At 52.4% G+C, this 20801-nt stretch overlaps 2 protein-coding genes across 5 annotated transcripts in view; one reads left to right on the plus strand and one right to left on the minus strand.

Moving 5' to 3' along the window:
- The first annotated feature begins 9012 nt into the window (after nucleotides 1-9012).
- On the plus strand, nucleotides 9013-10175 carry PPP1R35 (protein phosphatase 1 regulatory subunit 35). The gene is made up of 3 exons (XM_049788691.1): nucleotides 9013-9376; nucleotides 9463-9837; nucleotides 9938-10175. The coding sequence occupies exons 1-3, from the start codon at nucleotides 9131-9133 to the stop codon at nucleotides 10109-10111; spliced, it is 795 nt and encodes a 264-aa protein (XP_049644648.1). The 5' UTR covers nucleotides 9013-9130; the 3' UTR covers nucleotides 10112-10175.
- Nucleotides 10176-10912: 737 nt separating this feature from the next.
- Nucleotides 10913-20801, minus strand: part of MEPCE (methylphosphate capping enzyme) — a 372004-nt gene continuing 362115 nt past the window's right edge. For 3 of the 4 annotated variants that reach the window (XM_049788608.1, XM_049788607.1, XM_049788606.1), the window contains exons 2-5: nucleotides 13318-14673; nucleotides 11726-11944; nucleotides 11492-11618; nucleotides 10913-11415 (exon numbers count right to left, since the gene is read on the minus strand). In XM_049788608.1, the coding sequence (XP_049644565.1) occupies nucleotides 11363-11415; nucleotides 11492-11618; nucleotides 11726-11944; nucleotides 13318-13578 (660 nt within the window). In that variant the 5' untranslated portion in view covers nucleotides 13579-14673 and the 3' untranslated portion in view covers nucleotides 10913-11362. Of the gene's footprint in view, nucleotides 11416-11491; nucleotides 11619-11725; nucleotides 11945-13317; nucleotides 14929-20801 lie in introns of those variants that run through there. The other variant, XM_049788605.1, reaches the window with a different exon arrangement.

Consider the following 20801-nt stretch of genomic DNA (forward strand, 5'->3'; position numbering starts at 1 on the left):
TTTGGGTGGGATTGAGAGGACTCTAGAAAGCTGTCCCCAGCACCCCGAACGGATGCTCAGAATGGGGTGATGGGAGCCAGGACTGGAGAGGATGGATCCAGAATCCTGGAAATGGGTTTGGAGAAAACCCTCGGCTGAGGGACTTCAGGCCTCCCCACAGAAAGGAGCAAGGAGGGGTAGATCGTTTTTGTTTTTTTTTTTTTGGTTTTGGGTCACACCCGGAGGTGCTCAGGGGTTACTCCTGTCTGTCTGCTCAGAAATAACTCCTGGCAGGCTCGGGGACCATATGGGACACCGGGATTCGAACCAACCACCTTTGGTCCTGGATCGGCTGCTTGCCAGGCAAACGCCGCTGTACTATCTCTCCATGCCCATGGAGGGGTAGATCTTATTAGAGTCCCAGTCATAGTGCCTAGGGTGGGTGGGTGTCTCCACCCAGCCTGGAATGGAGGGGATCCCCTTTTCCTCGTAAGACTGCACCCAGCTAACCTCAGGCCTCCTGGGCCTTCCTAGAGTGCAGAACTGACCCGAGGTGTTCTCCCCTCCCCATTTGCTGTGCCCCCAGGTCAGGCTTCTGGGATCTATAGTGCCAAGGAGCAATTGGATCTCTTGCACCTTAACTTTCACTGCTGCTTTGCCAGGAGAGGAGGTGGGCAGTGAGCGGTGGGCAGTGAGCAGAGGACCAGCTCACTCTTCCTGGCCACCCGGACATGCCGCTACATAGGGAGGCTGCTTTGCTGAGGGACAGTCGGGTATTGGGGAGCTAGGGGAATATGGGAGTCTGGGAACCAGCCACAAGCTGGAGCCAAAGTTGAGTCAGAGCGACTTCTCTCTACCCCAGGAGCAGGCACTGGGTCTGGCACAGCCACAGGCCTTCAGCTGTAGTCTCTGGTGCACAGGACAGTCTGTGGTCACAGCCCACTAGTGTGGACCTTCTCTTGCCACTCGGTTCACTTCTGGTCCCCATCTACTGCTCACTAGCTCCTGGCCAAGCCAGCCCAACCTTGCCCAGCCTCTCCCTTCCTTCACTTCCAGAGCAACAAACCTCACCTAGGCCTCTGAGCCGGTGCTTGAGCACCCCCTCCCCTAAAATATTCAAGGGTCTGGGGATTTCCTCAGTGTGTGGAGAGCAGGAGGGGAAGAAACAGGACACAAGGCCATCCCTGATTCGTAGGCCTTTGCTCCAGCCTGGGCTTTTGTTTCTTTTTTTGGTTTTTGGGTCACACCCGGTGGTGCGCAGAGGTTACTCCTCGCAGGATCAGGGGACCATATGGGATGCCAAGGATTGAACCTGGGTCAGCCATGTGCAAGGCAAACAACCTACCCACTATGTTATCGCTCTGGCCTCATTTTGTTTCCTTTTGTTTTTTTGTTTTTGGGTCGAACCTGGCAGTGCTCAGGGCTTACTCCTAGCTCTGCACTCAGGGATCACACTTGGCAGGCTCAGGGAATCATGTTCTCCTGAGTGCTTCAGGATCAATCCCTGAGCACCAAACTGGGTGGGAGTAGCCCCCAACACTGGTGGATTTGACACAAACACTCATACAAAAATGTATTGTAAGGCTGGAGTGATATTGTAGTGATGGCATTTGCCTTGTACATGGCTAACCCCAATTTGGTCCCCAGTACTGCCTATGGTCTCCTGAGCACTATCAGGAGTGATCCCTGAGCAGAGTCAGAAGTAAGCCCTTTGCACCACAGGGTGTGACCCGAAAACAAAAACAAAAATAAAGGGAGTGGGCCGGAGCAATATCACAGCAGTAGCGTGTTTGCCTTGCACGCAACCAACCCCGGACAGATCTTGGTTAGATTCCTGGCATCTCATATGGCTCAGGCCAAGGTGTAGAGGAGCAGCTGAATCGCTGTGGCTCACAGCTGTTCTACAAGCACTAGCCGGAAACTGGGTCTTGTGGGGTGTGATCTCACCATAATCACTTCATAACTTAACCTCATCACTGACCACAGAAACCAAACCCAAAAGGCTTGGCCATATAGTGGATGTTGAAAGTCCCACTGGGAGAGCCAGAAGAGGACAGGACAGAATCCAGTGTTTCCTTAGGGGTATTTACACACATACACACACACACACACACACACACACACACACGCGCGCGCCACAACCCGTGACGCTCAGGGGTTACTCCTGGCTATGTGCTCAGAAATCACTCCTGGCTTGGGGAACCATATGGGACGTCAGGGGATTGAACCGTGGTCTATCCTAGGCTAGCGTGGGCAAGGCAGATTTGAGTCACTGCTCCCGCTCCTATTATTATATTATTTTTAATATTTATTTAGTCTATTTTTTTGGTCACATTCGACAGCACTCAGGGTTTACTCCTGGCTCTAAGCCAGGAGTAAATTACTCCTCAGGGGCCGAAGAGAGGAGGTAAAGTGTTTGCCTTGTATGCAAAAGGACGTTGATTGGAATCCCGGCATCCCATATGGTCCCCTGAGCCTGCCAGGAGCAATTTCTGAGCATAGAGCCAGGAGGAACCCCTGAGCGCTGCCGGGTATGACCCAAAAATAAAAAAAAATAAAAAAAAAAAAAAGAAAAGAAATTACCCCTCAGAAATTACTTGGGGAACCATATGGAATGCCAGGGATTGAATCTGGGTCAGCCATGTGTCAGCCATGTACAAGGCAAATAAATGCCCTCCTTGCTGTAATATCGCTCTGGCTCCATATAGGCTCATTATTATTCCTGAGAAGGGGGGAGGACTCCCAAGCAGTGCTCAAAGGGCTTGAAGTCACTTCCGGTAATACCGGGCTAACCAGGATGGGGACTACTTTGGACCTAGTGAGACTGGGGACAAGCTGGGTCACTGTCAGCCACACTAAGAGGCCTCCAGGACTACACCAGATGTTTTGGGGCCTGGTACAGATAAAGCTTGGACCCTTGCCCTGACTGCTGTGCTAGTTCCTAAACATGGAGGATCTTTTCTGTCCATGGAAAGAGTACAGGGGCTCAATCCTTGCTCCTGTACCTACTAGCTCTGGGACTTCATGCAAATGACTTGGCTTACAGCTCTGTGTATTTTTATTTTTTGGGAGGGGGGTATGTGTCCATACTGTCCATACTGGGACTGATTCAGTGGGGGTGGTATGTGTTCAAGCAGCCAGTAGGCCAGTGTTCTCCACTAGATGTTAAATGTCTTCTCGAAATCCCAGCATTTAGGTGAGGTAGGTATGACTTCCAATTTGTAAAGTCTAGAAGCACTGTATATGCTTAGCGGTACTGGGACTGAATCCAGTGCCTCAAATATGAGAGGCAAGTAGGCTACTGCTGAGTCCCATTCCCTGGCTCAAGATCATTTAAATGTGCCTGAAATAGAGGCTGAGGTGAGAGTGATCACCACCGGCTCCTCATTTTAGCCTGCGTTCCCCGAAAGACAGAATGCTCAGGGTCCACTCCTGGCTCTGCGCTCAGGAATCACACCTGATGGTGCTTGGGAAACGGGATAGAAATTGGGTCTGTCATGTGCAAGGCAAATGCTGTCTGGACTGTACTATCTGGCTGCAGGGTCTCTCCTTTCTCTTTAGCTGCCTTAAGTTTTATCCTGAGAAATCTGGGGTTCTTTGGTGAGTCCAGTCTCAAGGAATGGCTGCCATCTCTAGGCATTGTTTTGAGGTTTCAGCAGAGGCTTGGCAGACACGACTACTCCCCAAGCTAAGTCCAGCAGCTTGCAGTAGGTGTGCCCCAATCCTTAGGCCTGTAGATTTTGTTGGTCTGACTTGTGCTTGCTACCTCCCGTCCTAGTTTTTTGTTTTGATTTGTTTTTTGGGCGTCACATCCGGTGGTGGAGCTAAGGGTAACGTTACTCCTGGCTCTGCACTCAGAAATCGCTCCTGGGACTATATAGGCTCAAGGAACTATATAGGGTGCTGGGGATTGAACTCGGGTCCATCCCAGGTAGACTGCATACAAGGCAAATGCCCTATCTTTGTCCCTCTAGTCTAGTCCTATTCTTTTCTTTTCTTTCTTTCTTTTTTTTTTTTGGTTTTTAGTTTTTGGGCCACACCCGGCGGTGCTCAGGGGTTACTCCTGACTGTCTGCTCAGAAATAGCTCCTGGCAGGCACGGGGGACCATATGGGACACCAGGATTCGAACCAACCACCTTAGGTCCTGGATCGGCTGCTTGCAAGGCAAAGCTGCTGTGCTATCTCTCCGGGCCCTAGTCCTATTCTTAAGAGGTGAAAGGTTGGGGACCCTCCTCCTTCAGCTTCTTTGACACTTTTTTTTTGGGGGGGGGAGCTATACCCAGCGGTGCTCAGGGGTTACTTACTCCTGGCTCTGCCCTCGGAAATTGCTCTTGGCAGGCTCAGGGAATCATATTGGATGCCGGGGATCAAACCTGTGTCCATCCCAGGTTGGCCATGTGCAAGGGAAATACCCTACCTCTGTGCTATCACTCTGGTCCCATTTGACTTCTCTCTCTCTCTCTCTTTTTTTTTTTTTTTTTTTTTTGTTTTTGGGTCACATCCGGTGGTGCTCAGGGGTTACTCCTGGCTGTCTGCTCAGAAATAGCTCCTGGTAGGCACGGGGGACCATATGGGACACCGGGATTCGAACCAACCACCTTTGGTCCTGGATCGGCTGCTTGCAAGGCAAACGCCGCTGTGCTATCTCTCCGGGCACCATTTGGCTTCTCTTTTATACTTTTTGGTCTCAGCCTTTCTTGTGAATCAAGGATAACCTTCCCCAGTGAACCTGGTGCTCAGGCCAAAGTCTCCCTCTTCCCATTTCCTGGTTCTTTGGACTTTCTAGCCCCAACCCTGGAAATCTGCTGTTTTCCCAGGTCCCTCCTTCTTCTCTTTTCCTTGTCCTCTGTCCCAGACAGGTATGAAAAACTTCCACTCTCAGTGGACAGAATTAGGATACACTTTTTCTTTTATCTTTCTTTCTTTGTGTGTGTGTGTGTGTGTGTGTGTGTGTGTGTGTGTGTGTGTGTGTGTGTGGTTTTTGGGTCTCACCTGGCAGTGCTCAGGGGTTACTCCTGGCTCCATGCTCAGAAATTGCTCCTGGCAAGCACAGGGACCATATGGGACGCCGGGATTTGAACCGATGACCTTCTGCATGAAAGGCAAATGCCTTACCTCTAAGCTATCTCTCCGGCCCCTACACTTTGATTTTTTCCCTCATATTCAGAAATTCTCAGGGCTTACTTCTGGCTCTATGCACTGAAGTCACTCCTGGTGGGCTTGGGGGACCATACAGAATGTTGGAATTAAACCCAACAAGTAAATGTACAGGTAAGTTGTATTACTGCTCTGGCATCTTGGAGTTTGGTTGCTGTCCTTTGCTTACTGTTGTGCTGTCATTATTGTGACATTAGGGGTTGTATGTGTGGTCCCTGGGACTGAATTCAAACGCATAGTCTCAGCAAGCCAGGCATATGCTGGACAACTGAGCTATGTCCTTCAATACCTACCCCTCTCCCCAGATGGTATCTGAGCTCCACCAGGATTGGTCCCTGAGCATTTTCTGGATGTGGCCTCAAACTTCCCCAAATAAATGAAATAAATAGGGGCCATGTCCTGACTAGACTCTGGAAGTGCTTAGCCTGATGGTTGAGTGCTGGTCTGGGTGTTGCTCAGGGGCCATAGGGGAGACCTCAGAGTCTCATGTATGCTAATCATGTAGTCCACCCTTTGAGCTGTCTTTCTGATCATCAAGATATGCTTTTGAATTTAAGCTAAAATATATCACTGGGGAAATGGGGGCTAGAGAGATACTTTAGTGGGTGTAAGATGCTTGTGGAGCTGGAGAGATAGCATGGAGGTAAGGCGTTTGTCTTGCACACAGAAGGTCGGTGGTTCGAATCCTGGCATCCCATATGGTCCCCTGAGCCTGCCAGGAGTGATTTCTGAGCATAGAGCCAGGAGTAACCCTTGACCGCTGTCTGGTGTGACCCAAAAACAAAAACAAAAAAAGATGCTTGCTTTTTATGCAACTGACCTGGGTTCAAGCCACAGAACCCTTTATAGTCCCCTGGGCCCTGCTAGGAGTAATATCTGAGTGCAGAGCCTGGAATATGTCCTGAGTATGGCTAGGCATGACACTCACACTAAACTAAAACCAAATCAAATTCTCCAAAACCAGTTTCTATAAGCACTCACAACTTCAACACTATAGAGAGCTATCTCTGGCTCCTTTAGCTATAGTTCTTTTCTCCTATGACACAGTTTTCTCTCATAGCACCAAGAGAATTACCGTATAAACTCGAGTATAAGCTGAGCTTTTTGGTACAAAATTTGGCTTATACTTGGGTCATACAGGTTATTTGATTTGGCACCGAATCAAATGCATGTAGTCTCCAGTCCTCTTCTGCCGTCTGCTGGAGGGGGCGGTGCTTCAGCTCAGTCCACAAGTCGTGGCTGAGCTGAAGAGGTAGGCTGCTATACTGAACTGAATGCCCCTGAACTATTTAACCCATAATATTCTGCGCTTTGTATGAGACTGACAGCAGTGATGATGATATCACATACAGCTGAAGTTTGTTTGGACATACAGATGATGATGATGAGGAGGAATCCAGTTTTGAAGGATTTTAACCTTTGTGATTTAGCTTGATTGCCTGTTAAGCTATGGTCTTCTGCACTTTATTTCAAGTTTTCAAGTTATAGTTGCTAGTTTATAGCTTCTCTCTAGCAATAAATATTGAAAAACATTTAACCTACTGATTCCTCAATTACTGTAATTTTTTGGTATATATTTTTATTTTTGAAATTTACCTGCTGCATTTTTTCCTCGGCTTATACTCGAGTTAGTAAGTTTTCCCAGGTTTTTAGGGTAAAATTAGAGGGTTGGCTTATACTCGAGTATATAGGTATGTCTCATTGCACTTTTATGCACTTTTCTTTTTTTTCTTTATTAAACATCTTGATTACAAATATGATTGCACTTTTATTTTTCAATTGTTTTTAATTTTCAATTTTTTTAATGACTACTGAACAAATTTAAGATTTTATACCAGTTTTTGCTGGCATGTGACTCTATCATGATGCATGAGATCCTGGGTTTGATCCCTTGAATTCCCCCATCCCGGCCAACAACAAAAATATTTATAGCAGTTTTGTGCTCAGAAGAAATGGGGGCCACTCCCTGCGCTACTGAGTCTTTATGTCAGTTTTCAAAAGCTACTGTACCTAATTATCTTTTTAGGGTAGATATAGGGTGTATAATTAGTTTTTAAGTCACACAAACAGTTTTCTTCTGTGAAGCTCTGCCAATGAGAACACACTTAGGCTATATCACTTTCAACTTTTTTTTTTTTTTTTGGTTTTTGGGCCACACCCGTTTGACGCTCAGGGGTTACTCCTGGCTATGTGCTCAGAAATCGCCCCTGGCTTGGAGGGACCATATGGGACGCCGGGGGATCGAACCGCGGTCCTTCCTTGGCTAGCGCTTGCAAGGCAGACACCTTACCTCCAGCGCCACCTACCCGGCCCCATCACTTTCAACTTTTAGAGACTGTTTCTACCTATATCATCATGAAATAGAAAATAGATTTCCAAAGTGAAATACACAAAAGTACAAAGTCTAGCCTCTTTCCCCTTCATTCTGTTTTTTCCCATATTAAGCTAGTAAAAAAAAAAAAACTTCAATGAGCTATACTTTTATTTAAAAAAAACACACATGTATTTAATGTGAACTTTCCTTCTCTCTTTGTAGAGGTTACTTCATCCTCTCATTCTTGCTGTCAGCAGTTTCTTTTCAGAATCCTCAAAAAAATTTTGGTCCCATACTGGGAGGGCTATCTATCCTCCAGAGCCAATTCTTGAGATGATAAGCGATTGAAAAACTGGAACTGACAAGTGACACACAACAAACAAACCTGTTGAAAGAGGATTAACTCAGTTTGGGGAACTCTGAATCTAACTTGGAACATTTCTAAGAACAGGTCCACAGAACTGACAGTCTTGTGAGGAGGGACACAGGCCCGAGCTCCAATCTCCTGGTGATCATACAGGCCTCTACCCCAGCTTCACATTAAAAAATTAATTAAGGGGGGGGCCGAAGAGATAGCACAGTGGTAGGGCCTTTGCCTTGCACCAGCCGATCTAGGACTGATGGTGGTTCTAATCCCGGTATCCCTTATGGTCTCTTGTGCCTGTCAGGGGCGGTTTCTGAGCACAAAGCGGAGGTATAGGAGGTATAATCCCTGAACCCCGACGGGTGTGGCCCAAATCAAAACAAAAAAATCAAAACTTTTTCTTTCTCCTTTGTTTCTTTGTAGTTGCATGCAACCTAGACATCACTTTCTTGCTTGTTTTTACACCCAGCAGTACTCAGGGGGTTACTCTGAGTTTTGTGCTTGCAGTGGTTCAAGGACCACAAGGTGTTGGGGATAAAACCCAGGCCTCCTACATGCACTCAGTCCTTGTGCTATCTAAGTACTGCAGTGAACCCTCAAAGGGTCCAAGTCACAAAGGACCCAGGATTGAAAGAGAAAGTTATCTGCCTGTAAGAGTGTCCCACGAGAGCCCAGGGTTGGGGTCTTCGAGCTCTGCTCCCAAACACACACCAGAAAGCAGTGATCTGACCGGAGGATTGGTAGGTGCATTGTGGGTGAGTGGGGGCACCCTCATGCCTCCAGCAGAAGGCAGTGAAGATTGACAGAACAAGAATGACTAAGTGGGGGGGGGGGCGGGGAGATAGCATGGAGGTAGTGTGTTTGCCTTGCATGCACAAGGCTGGTGGTTCAAATCCTGACATCCCACATGGTCCCTGAGCCTGCCAGGAGCGATTTCTGAAAGTAGAGCCAGGAGGATCCCTTGAGAAAAACCGGGTGTGGCCCAAAACCCAAAAAAATAAAAATAAAAAAAAAAAGGAATGACAAAGCATAGGTTTCGAAGGAGAAATGGCCTCACAGAGGATCCGTAACCAGCCAGGGGGGGGGGGGGAAATCCCGACTCGTGGGCGAGGCCAAGGACCGCAGGCGTCGAGGGCGGGGCCTTGACGTTGACCAATAGAGGAGCGGGCGGGGCCTTGACGATCCCCGCCCCTTGGCTCCAGCTAACGGCTTCCGGCAGCGGCGTCCCGGAGGGGTGGGGGGAGTCGGCGGAGGCGCGTCCGTGTCCTTTGACCCCCCCGGCGGCGACCCTCCCAGACCACCGGGCGGCCCTAGGATGACGGGCTGCGGGGGCTCCGAGCTGGGGCCGAGGACGGGGGGTGAGGCCGTGGCGGCCCAAGGGCCACCTCCGGAACCCCGCGCCCCGGAGCCGGGCGCCCCGGTGCCCGAGCCGGGCCTGGACCTGAGCCTGACCGCCAGCCCGACCGCGCCGCCCGCGAGCCCCGAGGCGCCGAGGAGCGGCACCCCGCGTCGGCGGAAGGGGCGGGCGGGCCGGCGGGGCGGGGCGCGCCAGGGGCGGCAGGTGAGCCGGGGCCAGCCTGGAGGGCCGCCTGGGGTGCGACACCCCGGCCCCCAACCCCGCTGATCCCTCCTTTCCTCCGCCCCCAGGTCCGCTTCCACCTGGCGCCGGCCTCCGCGGACCGGCCCGAGGCCCCGAAGTCGGAGGAGCCCGGGGCGCCGCCGAGTAACCTGGGGGCGCCGGTGCCGCAGAGCAGCCTGGCCCTGGGCCTCGAGCTGGAGGCGGCCCGCGCCGCGGGGAGCCAGTTCGACGCGGCCAAGGCCGTGGAGGAGCAGCTGCGGAAGTCCTTCCAGACCCGCTGCGGCCTGGAGGAGAGCGTGGCCGAGGGGCTGAACGTCCCGCGCTCCCGCCGGCTCTTCCGGGACCTGGTGAGCCTGCGGGTGCCCGCCGAGGAGGTGCTGAACGCCGCGCTGCGGGAGAAACTGGCGCTCCTGCCGCCGCACGCCCGCGCCCCGCACCCCAAGGTGAGGGCCCTGGGCCTGGGTCCCTAAGCTCCCGCCCCCCGGCCTGCCTGTAACGACCGTAACCGTAACCGTGCGTGCTCTGGGCTCCCAATTCCTACAGGAGCCCCCCGGGCCAGGGCCGGACATGACCATCCTCTGTGACCCCGACACATTGTTTTACGAGTCCCCGCACTTGACCCTGGACGCCTTGCCCCCCCTCCGGCTGCAGCTTCGGCCTCGTCCGCCAGAAGACACCTTCCTCATGCACCACACGCTGAGGCGTTGGGAAGCCTAGCCTGGCAGGACTGGCTGGCTTGCCTGTTGGAACTTTTTCAGAATAAAGTGGTTTTGCTAATAAACGGGACTTTCCTTGGGCGAAAAATGGGGTCCAACCCGGGGCTGGAAGATGGCCTGAAGTTGGTAACAAGCAGGAAATGGGTTACAACTTCATGCTAGGATGGACCCTCGGGCCTCCCATGGTTTTTGCAGACACTGCTTATTCCTTTCCACGTGGGGGACTCCAGATTCAGTGAGGCTGGCAAGTACTCAGTTACTTGCAGGATTCTAGGTTTTAAACTTGTGCTGAGTATGATCAGTTCAGGGCTAGAGACAGTATAGTGGGTAAGGCGCTTGCCTTCCTTGCACAGGCTCCATCTAGGTACCCTTTATATATGGTGCCCTGAGCACAGAGCCTGCAGTAAGCAGACTTCAATAGGGTGTGGCCCCCCAAACCCTAAAACCACATTAGTGGACTGTTTAGAGGCCTTGGACACTTGCTAAACTGCCCAAGGGCTTATGTTAATTAGTAACCAGTTTGTCAGGCCTCACAGCAAGAAAATGGCACCAGGCAGGTTGGGTTTTAAATACTCTTTTTTTGGCGTTCCTTGCTCTTTACTAGTAACCATTCACAAGCTCCACTCTGGCCAAAGCTGGAGGCGGTGGTGGTAGAAAGAAGTCTCTTTTTGCAGAATGACAAGTTTGTACCAATTTGCACGATCCCCTCCAACTCCCCATCCTTGGTTCTCTGGTGGGGACAGTGGGCTCAGAAGGCAGTATCCCTTCCCTACCAGTTATAGTACCAAATCAAGTGGGGCCATTGCCCTAAATATCAAGTTTATTGTGCTGTTCTCACATTCCAAACCAGCCCCCTCACCCAGCGGGGGACAGCAGAGGGAGGGATTTTCACAGTACCTGCGTGCCCCCCCCCTCGCCTCTTTAGTTCTCAGTCCATTCGTCTCCGTGGTCCACTGAAACGCAGCTAGATGAGGGCTGAGGAGAAATGGGACTCTCCTTGGAGACCAGGAGGTCAGAGCCAGAGAACTGGATAGTGCCCTGCAGCCAGCCTCCAAGGAGCAGGTCAGCAAACAGTCCATGCCATCCAGCCCAAGGGGGCTGGGGGAGGGGGGTGGTGGTGGCAGGGGCAGCAACTCAGGAAGAACTTTCTTTGCAGGGCAAAGAAAGCAAGCTTTTTGGAGCCAGAAAGGAGTTTTCCCCCAGGTCCACGGAGCTGCGGGCCGCTTCTTCACACAGTCTGTGCAGGGGCCACTTAGTGGCTGGGGGAGCGGGCCTTGTGGAACAGGTACACGGGACGCTGGAAGCCTGAGGGGAGGGAGAGATGCTGTCAGGGCCTCAAAACTTGTCTCCTTGCCACCCCCTCCCACAAAACCAGCCTTACCTTTGGATGTGTTGTGGGGTGTAGCCACAAGTTCATAGCTGGAAAAGCCCACATCGGGGGAGGTCAGGTAGGCCGGGAACTGCTCAGGCTTCAACTGGATCCGGAAGTAGTTCTTGTAGGTGGTTTCCTAGGGAGAATGGGATACCTCAGCTCGATGCCCTCTCTGCACCCCCCACCCCGCCTTTTAGCAACCAAAGGTATGACAAGCCTCAGATCCCCCACGACCCGCCTCACCGTGAGGCTCTTTCTCTTGCCATATGATGACCAAGGCTGGGGCTCCAACACCAGGATGCCCCCTGGGTGTAGGTGGCGGTAGATGCGACGGAACATGCGCTTCAGCCCTTCATCTCCCCAGTTCAGATGCACCCACTTGGTGAGGCTGAGGCAGAGCACCACATCGTACTCAGAGGACTGGGCATCCACCAGCTCGTCTCGATCCAGCACATAGTTACCCTAGAGTCAGAATTGGGTGAGAGGAATGTCAACAGAGGTCCAGAAAGACTCACCATCCCCTATTCCCACCCTCAGCCTCTGCCTCCAGTGCTGGCCATCAATTAACAGAGCCCAGGGACTTTGTGGTCTTGGGGCTGCACCTAGAGGTGCTCAGGGTACCATATGGGATACCAGGGTAGTATGCATGCAAGGCACGTGCTCTGCCGTACCCACTGTGTTATCACCTGGCCCCAAGCCCTGGGATTTTTACATGAAGTAACTATCAGGAAATCTCCCAAGTTGTGGTCAAGGGGCCCCAGCGATAGTACAGTGGGGAGGGCATTTGCTTTGCAGGCAGCTGACCTGTGTTTGACACCCAGTCTCCCATATGGTCCCTGGAGCACTGCTGGGTGTGGTGCCCAAAGTTGTGGGCAAGCTGCAGAGCTGATTTGGAGCTCCTGTCCACTATTTACTTCCACCCTTTGGCAAAGGGACTTAACTCAAGCGTGAAAGGACATCCCCTGAACTCCTTCCTTGGATGAGCTGATAAAGTTTCAGGCCACTGCTTTTCTCCCAGGAGATGAAGAGTAACAGAGCCTTAAGGGCCCAGGGCCTTAAACTGTGGGCAGTGGCCCCATGTGGGTGGAATTGCTCAACTTCTTAGACATTTTTTTGAAACTTGTTTCTCATCAGAAAAAGTATGATTTGTACACCTATATACCTAGGGTAGCACAAACATGTCTTAGGCAGTAAGGGTCCAAGTGGAAAGGGCTTATGCAGTCAGCCTTACTCTCAGCGAATGCCATTCTTTCTGGCTTACCCAACACAGCCAAGTCACCCTGTAGATGCTTGGCTGGAGTTGTGTTCGGAGAGAATGGTACCACACCTTGGCCTGCTGAGGGTCTCTGGGATTCTCTCCAGTCCACCATTAGGGTCAACAGGAGATGCTCTAAGGCTATATTGCATGGTTTCCCAACTGACACACTACAACCAGCTCTGCAGCTAATGCCAGCAGGGAAAAGATAAAAATCGGAATTGGTAAATGTCACTCACTACCCTAGGCTTCCCCTGGGGCCAAGTCAGAGACCCTGCCTGGTGCCCAGCTTTCCCTTCTTCAGTGGGCTAGAGGACAAGTTTCCTTCTGGACCAAACCAGCCCCCTAATAAGCATCAGCTGTGGCCTCTAAGCAAAGGTGGAGGCTATATCTCAGGGGGAAGGCTCTCCCGGGGCTTGTTGGGGCCAGGAGAGCAGACCTCAGGTAGAGGCCCACATTTCAGGGCACTCAGTGAGATGAGCATGCACTGGACACCTAACCCCCTTCAACGTTGCCATCTAAGCAGCTTTCTGCCAGGCACTAACTCTTGGGAGACTCTGGACACCCCCCCCCCCCTTACCGTTACGAAGACAACATTGTGGGGGAAGACTGATGTGTCGGCTCCATCCAAGGGCACTTGGGGTGCAGCGATGGGACCGCGGATGGCGGTCAGTGAAGCGGGGAAGCAGGTCCTCTTCGGAAGACTTACAGTCCCCTCACTCTCCGTCCCCTGGGTCCCCTCGGAGGTGGGCGGTGGCAGCCGCAGCTGCTCAGACAGGTAGTGTCGGATGTTTTGGCGGGCTGAGTGGATGAGCTGGGGATCTATGTCCAGTCCCACCATGCGGGATGGGCCCCATTTACAGGCAATGCTTAGGGTCAGATGACCCACATTGCAGCCCAGGTCTAGGACGTCCCGACCCCGAAACCACTCGGGCTTCAGCACCCGCAGGCGCCCATCCTCGCAGGAAGGATTCCGATACCCATAGTACTTGCAGTAATTCCCATACTGGAACTTGCACTGTTGCTTTTTGAAGGCCGCGGGTGGCTGGTGGCGGCCACCTCCAATCGCGCGGCCCTTTTCCTTGCTGCCCTGGCTTCCACTCCGGGCCCCAGCCTCTGACTTGCTGGAAGTCCGGCGGCGTTTGCGGTGTCTTGAGGAGGAAGAAGGGGGTGCAGAGGCAACGGAGGCAGCAGGTGGGGCAGCGAGAGAGCCTGAGGGACCCTGCAGGGCGGATGGGAGGGGTGACACGACCTCGTCCCTGCAGTTGATGGCTGTGTTGAGTTCATAGGGCTGGGGGGCGTCCCGGCTCTGGCCTCTCTGGCGTGGCTGCTGGGGGGCGCCCTCCCCGTGGAGTGAAGGGGTGAGGGGGGCCGCGGGCAGCACGGAGTGGCTCTCAGTCCCTGCCGCCGCCGGCGGCTGCTGCTGCTGGTGGTGCTGCCCCCGGTGTCGATGCCGCTTGCGACCAGTCTTGAGTGGCGATGCCAGGACGACCTGGGCCTCGTCAGTGCAAGTGTTGAGACTGAGCGGGTCAGTGATATCTTTGGGGATGAGGATTTCCACGGGATCACGCCCCTTGGCCGGAAGCGGGGACGACTTGGGGGTCTCGGCATTGAGTGCGCGGCTCACTTCCTCGTCCAGAAGGCTATTCAAGTTCAGGGGGTCGAAGATATTGCCCCCCAGGAGGAAGTTGGAGGGCAACACCGAGTCACAGTCCGAATTCACCCGCCGGCGCCTCTTGAAGGCCGGGTGTTTGAAGCCGCCGCCTCCTCCTACGTTACAGCTATTCCTCCTCTTGCCCCCGCTGCCCCCAGGAGGCCGGTGGGGCTGGTAGCCATTGCGGGGCCGCGGGGGCGCAGGGGGGCCCAGGTCCGTCCCGCCGCCCGCACCCCGCCGCTCCTCCCCGCCGTGGGGCTCCGACAAGCGGCCTTCCCCGGGGTTCTCTTGGCCGGCCCCGGAAGCCGGGGTCTCGGCCGCCTGGGGGCGCGGGCCCGGCCCTTGGCGGGGCTCCCCGGAGGCGGCCTCTGGGTGCGCTTGCACCGTGGGGCTGCCCCCTGCACCCGCCTCATCTTTGAGCGGCGGCGGGGCCGGCACCAGAAAGGGCTCCTTCTCCGCCGCCATCTCGATCATTTCCTCCCCTTACTCCGTCCGTGCCAGGCGCGGGCGACCCGGGCGGGCGGAGGACACACACCGGGGGGAGGGGGTTTAGGAGAGAATCCCCCTTTCCTTCCCTGAGCCCCGCTGCCTTTCCCCCCACCCCCACCCCCTTCCCGGAGTGCGCGCGCAGCCAAGCGCCGCCTCCTGCCCCCCCCCCACGCCCCGAAGCGCGCGGTTCACTCCCGAGCGCCCGCGAGACCCAAACAAGATGCCCGCGAGACCAGACTCAACCGCGCGTGCGCAGAACCCTCCTCGCGCCGCCGCCGCTCACCCCTCCCTCTCGCCTCTCCGGCTCACACATGCGCACTTCACCCCCGTCCTGGCTGCCTGGTGGCTGCGCGCGCATCCGAGTCCGAACCAACTTAACGGCTCCGGGAGTTTAAATATAGCCCTCCGCGACTCCCCCTCCCACTCCCCACTCCCAGTCCCGGAAAAGACCACCGCCCCACCACGGACGCCCTACTTCTCTCTGCGCAGCTACGTCCGTCCCTACTGATAGATATCCTTTGGTCTCGGCCGGGCGAGCCCACCCAACGTAGGCGGGACGGGGAAGGAAACAGGGAGCTGGTGTGGAAAAGGTCTCCCGGACACCCGACCCTGAGGGTGCTGCTGAGGAATGAGTCTCTCAGCGGTCTCCGCCCGGCTCTAAACCCAACAGCCTCCTTACCCCGCCTCCTTCCTCCCTCCCCTTCCCTCCCCCCTTCCACCCACAGTGGGCCGCGCCTGCGCAGTGACGTCCTTTGCAGGCCTGCGCGGGGAGGGGAGGGGAGGGGAGGGAGCCGCAGCACGTGCACGTGCGAGCGAGGACTCCCCGCCCACCGCTCTGAGGGGCGGGGACTTGACGTCGCTTCCTCAGGGGCGGGACCGGCAACGTGCGGCGCGGCACCGCCCAGAGAGGCGTGGCCAAGGAGATCTCGCTGGGCGGGGCTAATGAATTATTCATGAGGCGGCTCTTTTTCTAAGCTCGCCTCACAGCTCTCGGCCGCTTACTTGAGACGGGCTTCCGAGGCAGGCGGGTGATGCGCTCCGGAAGGAAGCGTACTTGCCCGTCTTTTCTACACACTTTGCCTCAGTAAAACACGATAGGCCATTTTAACTCACAATCCCCTCCCCCCAGGTTAATATTCTTTACTGAACTGAAAAGGCCCTTGCTCCCAGGCCAGGCGTGCTTGGGTTGGGGTGCGGGTCCTGTGACTGAAGCGGTAGAGAGGCGCATAAGGTTATATAGATGGCGTCAAGACCATCAGGGTGTGCGCGACAAAGAAGTCGTGAAACGAAATGAATATTACAAAAAAAAACGGAGCAGTTTAAGACAGAAGACGGAGAAAGATTAAAAGAGGAACAATCAGGCGGCGCTGCCGCCGCCTAAAACAAGATGGCCAGAGAGGCTTGTGGGGTTTGTAGTTTTGGCGGGAACGAGCGCCTAAAGATGGCGGACGCGAGCCGACTGCGCAGACGCGGCGCGCGGCGGGCCGCCAGACCCGAGTGCGCATGCGCCACATTCTCGGCCACGCCCCTTTAGGGGCGGGACGCGCGTTCGGCCTCGTGCCTTCTCGGCGTGGCGGGAACGCTGCGTCGAGGTGGTTGGGAGCCGCTCGGGGAGTCGCTGCAGTTGGCGAGGCCTCCCTCGCCTTTGGGTCCGCTTCGCTATGGAAGGTATCTGACCCCCCTCTGAGGAGAGTTTTTTCCCTCAGGAGAGTTTTCTCTCAGAATTTCCTCCTCAGGAAAATTTTCTCTCAGGAGAGCTTTTTCCTCAGGAGAGTTTCTCTCAGGGAAATTTCGTCTCCGTTTTCTCCCCTCAGGAGAGTTTTCCCTCAGTTGTCTCCTCGGAGTTTTCTCCCCTCAGCGAATAACGAACGTCTTTTCTCCTCAGTTGACTCACACCCCCGACAAATAAGCCTCCTGGGACCCCCCAAATCTCGGCGCCCGCCGTTGTGAGCGAGCGGGAGGGCCCCCAGCCGGTGAGAGGAGCCCGGTCGTCGGCTGGCTGAGCCCGCACCTCCTCCAACATGGCGGCGTGAGCGTCGCGCGGAGGGGGCGGGAGGGCTCCTGCACTCCCCCATCCCACCCCCGTCAAGTATTTTGTTTTGGGGCCACACCTGTCGGTGCTTAGGAATCTGGAATCACCCCTGCCAGTCTTCAGGGGACCAGATGGGGACTTGGGTAGGCCGTGTGTTGTGCTATGACTCTGGCCTCCCGCCAAGGTTTTATTTATTTATTTTTGGTTTTTGGTTCATACCCGGTAGCGTGTGTCAGGGGCTGCTCCAGGCTCTACGCTCAGAAGTCGCTCCTGGCAGGCTCGGGGGACCATATGGGATGCCGGGGATTTGAACCACCTACCTTCTACATGCAAGGCAAACGCCCTACCTCCGTGCTATCTCTCCGGCCCCATTTCCGGCCAAGTTTTATTAAACTTTTGTTTTAGGCCACACCTACTTGGTACTGGATTTACTTCAGACCCTGAACCCAGAGACCACTTCTCGTGGTTTCAGGGACCATATAGTGTCAGGGGGATTGAACCCAGATCAGCTAGCTGTGTACAAGGCAAATATCTTGCCTGCCTGCTCACTGTTTCTGTTGCTCAGGCAGTCCCCCACCCCACTTTCCCACCCAAGTTTCTTTGTTGTTGTTAGGTCAGTCTATACACTGATGGCACTCGGGTTACTCCTGTAGGCCTGAGGGACCCATATAGGAATCCGAGGTTTCAACCTGGGTTGGCCACGTGCAAGGGAAACACCTTCCCCACTGTGCTATCACTTCAGCCCCTTCACCCAAGTTTTAAATCCAATCCATTGAGTGTCAGAAATCCAAATACAAAGTTTGGGACTTGGGCTTGAAACAGGTGCTGGGGTTCCCAATCCCTTGGACTGCCTGAGCCCCTTGGGCCCTCAGGGGCCTTTGTTCCAATGGGATGTGGAGCTTAAGCCTGTGCCATTTGCCTGGATGCCAAAGGCAGCCTGAGCCTTGCTTAAAGAGGAATTGAAATGCCACCGTTGAATGCAAAAATTCAGGCTGACTGTGTTCAGGGGCAAGTCTACAGGATTTCTTTGCTCTCCCTAGCTTGATGGTTCCAGGAACAAATTTGAACAAAATTATTGGGTAGTGAGGAACAGCATATGTTGGAGAACATATGCATAGAGGGGTGGAAGAATGAGGGTTAGTATTTTATAAAAAGTGTGAAGTAGATTGAATTGAGTCATTTAATTAGACCACTTCTCCAACTTTGATCTTTTTTGTTTGTATTTTGGGTTATACTTTGGGGATTGCTCCCTGTGGTGTTTCAGGGAACATATGGTGCTGGAATTGAGTTTAGAAAAAGTCTACATGCAAAATGAATAGTTCTTTATATTTCTGCTATTCTATTAGCCAAAGCACGAAATTTAAAACACAAAAACTTGGAATATTTTAAAATTTAAAATAGTCATATATATGTGAGTTTGGGTCATTCCTAGCTCAGGAGCTACTAGTTCTGTTGTGAAGTTACTCCAGAGGGTACTTGGGGGGACCAGGTGTTTAGGAGATAGAACCTTGAATTTCTACATTCACAGCATGTGCATTCACCCCTTTGAACTCTTTTCTCATCCAGCATAATAATTTGATGAAAAATATTTTTCTACAGGCTTTACTGGTAGTGTAAAGTGTTTGTATTGTATGTGGTGACCCACATTGGGTCCCTGGCACCCTTAAATAGTGTTATGAGTAAGCCTTGAGTACATCTGGGTATGGCCCCAATTTTTTTCTTAGAAGGAAATTGTGTAAGTGGAGTTATTTTACACATTTGTATATCTCCTTTCATCTCTGGCTTAATGTAAGACAGATTGTCATATATCTGAATTCAGTCTGTCATGGTCCCTTGTTTTGATTGAAGTTTATAAGAAAATACTATTTAGCATAGATAAATAGTTGGAAAAGAGAAATCTGGGCTCTTTGGAACATGCTTTGCAAACTGTAGGAGATAACTTCATCTGAAAATGTGATACATTTTAATGTTCTATCTAAATAAAAGAAAACTTTCTGATTTTTTTTTTTTTTTGGCTTTTTTGGGCCACACCCGGTGATGCTCAGGGGTTACTCCTGGCTATGAGCTCAGAAATCACTTCTGGCTTGGGGGACCACATGTGATACTGGGGGATTGAACCTCAGTCCATCCTAGGTTAGCTGTGTGCAAGGCAAATACCTTACCGCTTATACCACTGCTCTGGCCCCAAACTTTCTGATTTTGAAACAACTCTTTTATCTTCTTTTGATTCTCTTTGTTATTTGTAAGATTCTTATCCTTTTTTGTTTGTTTGTTTGTTTGTTTGTTTGTTTGTTTTGTTTTTCTCTTTTTGGGTCACACCCGGCAGCACTCGGGTTTCTCCTGGCTCTACGCTCAGGAATCACTCCTGGCAGGCTCTGGGGACCATATGAAATGCTGGGATTCGAACCATTGCCCTACATTTCAGCCATCTCTCTGGCCCTCCTATCCCTTCACTTATCATCCTCCCTCACTTTTATGGGGGGGGGGGGGGGCACACAGCCAGCAGTGCTCAGAGGTTATTCCTGGCTCTGTGCTCAGAAATTACTGCTGGCAGCCTCGGGGATCATGTGGGATGCCAGGATCGAAGCCCAGGTTGCCTGCAAGCAAATGCTATCCCTCAACCTCATAATTACCTTTTTCATGTTAAGTGGGTCAAATTTCTTTAAAGAACTTTCTTTCTTTAGATCTCTTTTAAAGAGTTTTCTTAATGCTTTTTTGGATTTCCCTACCTCCTTTTTTCATTTAAGAAAAAGAGGTTAGGGGCCGGGCGGTGGCACTGGAGGTAAGGTGCCTGCCTTGCCTGCGCTAGCCTAGGACGGACTGTGGTTCGATCCCCCGACGTCCCATATGGTCCCCCAAGCCAGGAGTGACTTCTGAGCACATAGCCAGGAGTAACCCCTGAGCGTCACCGGGTGTGGCCCAAAAACCAAAAAAAAAAAAAAAAAAAAGAGAAAGAGGTTAATATCAAATGTTATTCCTGGATCATTGAATAGCTGTCAGATGAAAGTTGGTGGTATTTTGTATATTCATAACTTTTCCTTTCTTTCTTTTTTGTTTTGTTTTGTTTTGTTTTTTGGGTCACATCTGGCAGTGCTCAGGGGTTACTCCTGGCTCTATGCTCAGAAATCGCTCCTGGCAGGCTCAGGGGACCATATAGGGTGCTAGGATTTGAATCCCCGACCTTCTGCATGCAAGGCAAATGCCTTACCTCCATGCTATCTCTCTGGCCCCTTCTTTTCCTTTCTTTCAACTGGATTTTAATATTTATTATGAGAGAAAGTAATTTATTTGGAACAGAGAAACAGAGACTCGAGTTGCCAGAAAGTATGACATCCCTTCTCTATTTGATAGGTTTGAGATTTTCATTAAAGTAATATACTTTGCAGGGCTAGACTGATAGCACAGTGTGTAAGGCACTTGCCTTGTTCTTGATGGATCAGGGTTTGATCACCATATGGTCCCCTAAACCCACTAGGAGTGATCCCTGAGTGCTGAACCAAGAGTGAGCCTTGAGCATATCATTGTGTGGCTCAACCCCTTCTCTCCCCAACAGTTAATATATATATGTTATATATATATATATTGGTTTTTATATGTATATATATTATATATGTAATATATATATTGGTTTTTGGCCACACCTGGCGGAGCTCAGGGGTTACTCTGGCTCTGTGCTCAGAAATAGCTCCTGGCAGACACAGGGGACCATATAGGATGCCGGGATTTGAACCAATGTCGGTCCTGGGTCGGCCACTTGCAAGGCAAACACCCTACCACTGTTCTATCTCTCTGGCCTCAGTTAATATTTTTATATCTTTTTTTTTTTGGTTTTTGGGCCACACCCGGCGGTGCTCAGGGGTTACTCCTGGCTGTCTGCTCAGAAATAGCT

The sequence above is a fragment of the Suncus etruscus genome, chromosome 15 (assembly GCF_024139225.1).
Source record: "Suncus etruscus isolate mSunEtr1 chromosome 15, mSunEtr1.pri.cur, whole genome shotgun sequence".
In the NCBI taxonomy this organism is placed as follows: domain Eukaryota; kingdom Metazoa; phylum Chordata; class Mammalia; order Eulipotyphla; family Soricidae; genus Suncus; species Suncus etruscus.